Source organism: Branchiostoma belcheri, unplaced genomic scaffold (genome assembly GCF_001625305.1).
Source record: "Branchiostoma belcheri isolate BF01 breed outbred unplaced genomic scaffold, Haploidv18h27 scaffold70, whole genome shotgun sequence".
In the NCBI taxonomy this organism is placed as follows: domain Eukaryota; kingdom Metazoa; phylum Chordata; class Leptocardii; order Amphioxiformes; family Branchiostomatidae; genus Branchiostoma; species Branchiostoma belcheri.
In genome coordinates this window covers 547,913-551,551 of record NW_017804354.1, presented here as the reverse complement: position 1 = coordinate 551,551, position 3,639 = coordinate 547,913, and the positions used below count along the sequence as shown (strand labels likewise).

General features: G+C 38.6%; 1 protein-coding gene across 1 annotated transcript in view; it reads left to right on the top strand.

Moving 5' to 3' along the window:
- The window catches only part of LOC109484828 (furin-like protease kpc-1), an 18,920-nt gene that overhangs the window by 6,668 nt on the left and 8,613 nt on the right, over positions 1–3,639 (top strand). The window contains exons 4-5 of the mRNA XM_019788185.1: positions 1,574–1,660; positions 2,150–2,242. Of these exons, the coding sequence (XP_019643744.1) occupies positions 1,574–1,660; positions 2,150–2,242 (180 nt within the window). The remainder of the gene's footprint in view (positions 1–1,573; positions 1,661–2,149; positions 2,243–3,639) is intronic.

Here is a 3,639-nt window from a genome sequence, read left to right as displayed (position 1 = left end):
CACTATCTTGTCCAATGACGTCTCTAATTAACATAAATCATATATGTGTAAACAAAGAACTTACATAAACTTACAGGAATGTCATGGATGTTTGATAAGGGGGAAAATTTTAAAACAAAAAAAATGGAAATTTCATTGCTATAGTGATATTACTGAATTTGGCAAAAAATGCCTGTCAGCAACCAGTTGCCATGGCAACATGACCATGGCAACATGAAAGTATGAATATCAAATTATTGCAAAATTTATTTGAGGAAAAGTCACCAAGTTTGGTGGTTCTGGTTTAAACTTTTCAGACATTATACAACAAGAAAGTGGCCGTGGGCCTCAAAACACCGCCCCCCTCCCCATATAACTGTTGCCATGGTAACCCGTTGTCAGCCCAGAAGAAAACAACTTTTGTAAGTGCGAGGTAGGTTTCCTTAGCACTTGAAAAAAGCTTTAGATTTCGTTTTCTTTACTGTTTGGCCATGCTGTGGATGTTTTTTTCACTTATAATGCAGCGGTTGGGATTCTTTCACAATGGAAATAATGGTTTAGTCTAGGGGTCACTGTACTCCCCCCCATGGAGACCCCAAAGATATTTTCTGATATGTTGTAGACAAAGGTTATAGCCATAACTGTGCCAAAAATCAACTAATTCTACCTGCCTTTTAAGCGGCCATGGTTCACTAAAAACGTCCTAAAAATGGCTTTTTCTCAATTTTGAAATTTTACAAAAACACGCCATTTTTAAACGTCTGCTACAGCTCACCACAAAAACATTTCGAGCAAAACTTCATATCATTTTCTTAGTTACAATATGAATCATAAAATATGTTAGAAGCAATGAGATATGTGTTACTTTCTGTGAGATACGGAAGGTAAAAGATGGTCCATTTTGGGCAAGACTTATGCCTCAACAAAGTAAAAATCCGCCATTTTGAAAAATGGCCGTTGCCATGGCAACAAATAACCAGGCGTCCAAAACTTACCCATTTTTGTAAGTTTGGGTCAAGGCCCTACCACCACACAAAGTTTGAGAAAATTTGATTTTTTGAGTTTGGCCACTTTTTTTCTGATTTGCTTGGTTTTTACAGACATCGGCTCTTAAGTTGTATATACCTTACTTTCTTAAAGTAATTCTTACATCAAATGTTACTAGTTTCGCTGTGGGACGGCATAGATGATTATTTTGTTTTATTATGCCATCCTCCAGAGTTACCATCGGCTCCGTATTGTCGCTATATAGCAAGCTACCATGGACTACCCAGGCCTAGAGCCTCGGATGACGTGATTTTTTATTTTTAGTTTTTGAGAACAGTCAAAAATCAATGCGCGCGCGGATGTCATCCATAAAATTAAGTCGGTGTGGCCTTAGCAACGATGCTGAACTTTTTATCCACATAAAATACTAGTAAATCAACGGTACACTCTCTAGTAATGTTCCCTCTGTAATGAATGTATGTCATCGTTTAGAAAATACATATCAAATGTCTATCAAATTCTTGGTATTCAGAACATAAACGGAGTTTGCGTCCATGTACATGCAGTTTCTTTATAATCATTTACTATCTTTCTTTTTACTTTGCAGATCATTAATGACATTTACCTGTTTAAAGTTGGACACAACTTGAAAAGGACATCTCAAGTTCGGCTTGAACTTTTACAGAATAGTCAGGTAAGTTTTATGTCCTAATGATAGCTACGTTAACTCATCTTATCTGTAATCTGATATTATTGATTATTTATTATTATTATTTCGTCATGAAGATGATTAAAACACGTTTTATTGCACGGTATTCTTGACCAAATACTTTACATGTACACAACAACAAGGATTTGTGAGACAGGAACTGTCTAATGCCCTTAATAAATTTAAATTCTACGCTTAATAGATTTAAATTCACAGTTTTTGAAACTGATAAATTACATTTTTTTCTCGTTTAGCAAGGTTCTCATTGGCACAAATCATATATTCCCCGCCCAAACAACACGGGTTATGCAATGTTAATTCTTGTGAAAGAAGCAATTTTCTAAGTACTTTTAAGATCCTGATTTGCGTAAGTAATGTAAAACATAAACATATTTTCGAGAATAAAGTAAATCACAAAGGGTCAGTAGCCATCTCGTTGAACTTACGTTAAAGCCTACGTCTTTCTTATACCAGGTGACGTGGTTTGGCAGGCAAGTACCAAGGAAAAGGTACCTGAGGTCTCTGTTGCTCTTCGATGACCCAGAGTGGGACAAACAATCATATTTGGTGGGGAGAATATCATTTCATAATTTTGTGCATGACGCTTTGAACTACTTTTAATATTTCCATAACAAAGATATGTATATATGTCAACTGCTCCTGTCACACATTCATGAATGTTGGCCTCCCGAACGCTAGCCGAACACCGTGCTTTATGAAGTGGTTCGGCTGGTGTTGGGCCATGCAGGTCGGCTACAATTCGGCTGCGCCAGGCGAATGTTTCAAAATGTTGAAAGCATTCATGATTAGTCGGCCTGGTTGGCTAATGTTCGGTTGGTGTTCGGCTGGTGTTCGGGAGTAGGTCGGCAGTGTTCGGCACATGATTGGAGACGAGCTACAGAGGAATCCTTCCTCCAAGGCCTCTAACAACCGTGCCGAATGTTTCCAGAGCGTGTGCCGAATCAGCCCGAATTACAGAGAATCAATAGCCGACCACCAACCGACCTCCAGTCCACTCTCCCGACTCATTAGGGAACGTTCTCACTCAGTCATATAGATTCAGACTATTGATTTATTTCTTATATGGCAATATTGACAAAAAGACGTGACACCGTGCCTTAGAAGAAGGCAAAATCCAAGAACGTTGAAAGGTGCCACAAAGTTAAAATCTGACATGATTGTGGACCTCAGATTCTGCAAATTTTCATTCGGGACAGAGTTGGCAAATGGTTAGGAGGGATTCGTCAGTCTTCGGATAGTGGTCGGGATGGTTGGAAGTATGTTGGCTAGGATTGGGGCTAGTTTGGCAAATGGTCCTAAAATGTAAAGGATATGGTTGCCCAAAAACATAGGCGTGGCCCAAATCTGGTCAGACTGCTCAATTCGGGAGAGGGTCGTGAATGTGTGACAGGGGCTTTGGGTGCAGGTCACAACAAACCTACGTAGTTTATAGATGCAGGCCATCAAACTAGTACGGGTACTATAGTTTAGTAAGCGAATTTAGCTTCTCGCTGCTTTGTGATGGTGCAAAATAATGTAAGATCAAACATTTTGTCTTTTGATCTATGAATTGGTCTGTATAACTTAACCATAGGTAAAAGGCTACATAGATTGTATTCTGTTGATCTAGATATTTGTGTCAACGTTTGTGTAAATGAATATCGTTGTACAGCAGGACGTAATTCAGCCGTTGGCTGCAAGGTCCTTGTTTTTATGAATAAAAATACCATTTGATTGTCTCAATGATTGATAGATCGTGAAAAACTATTTACCTATACGTCGATGAAGGTTAGACATCCAGGTAATACGATATGCCAAAAAACAGTTACTCAAGCAACTGGATATGATTTTGAAAACGTCAGACGTTTCAGCTAGTATCCACTAGCTTTCGTCAGTGACTGAGAGACCAGAGGGGAAAGCAGGTTTATACTACACAACCTGTTGATTGATATGCAAATAATCAT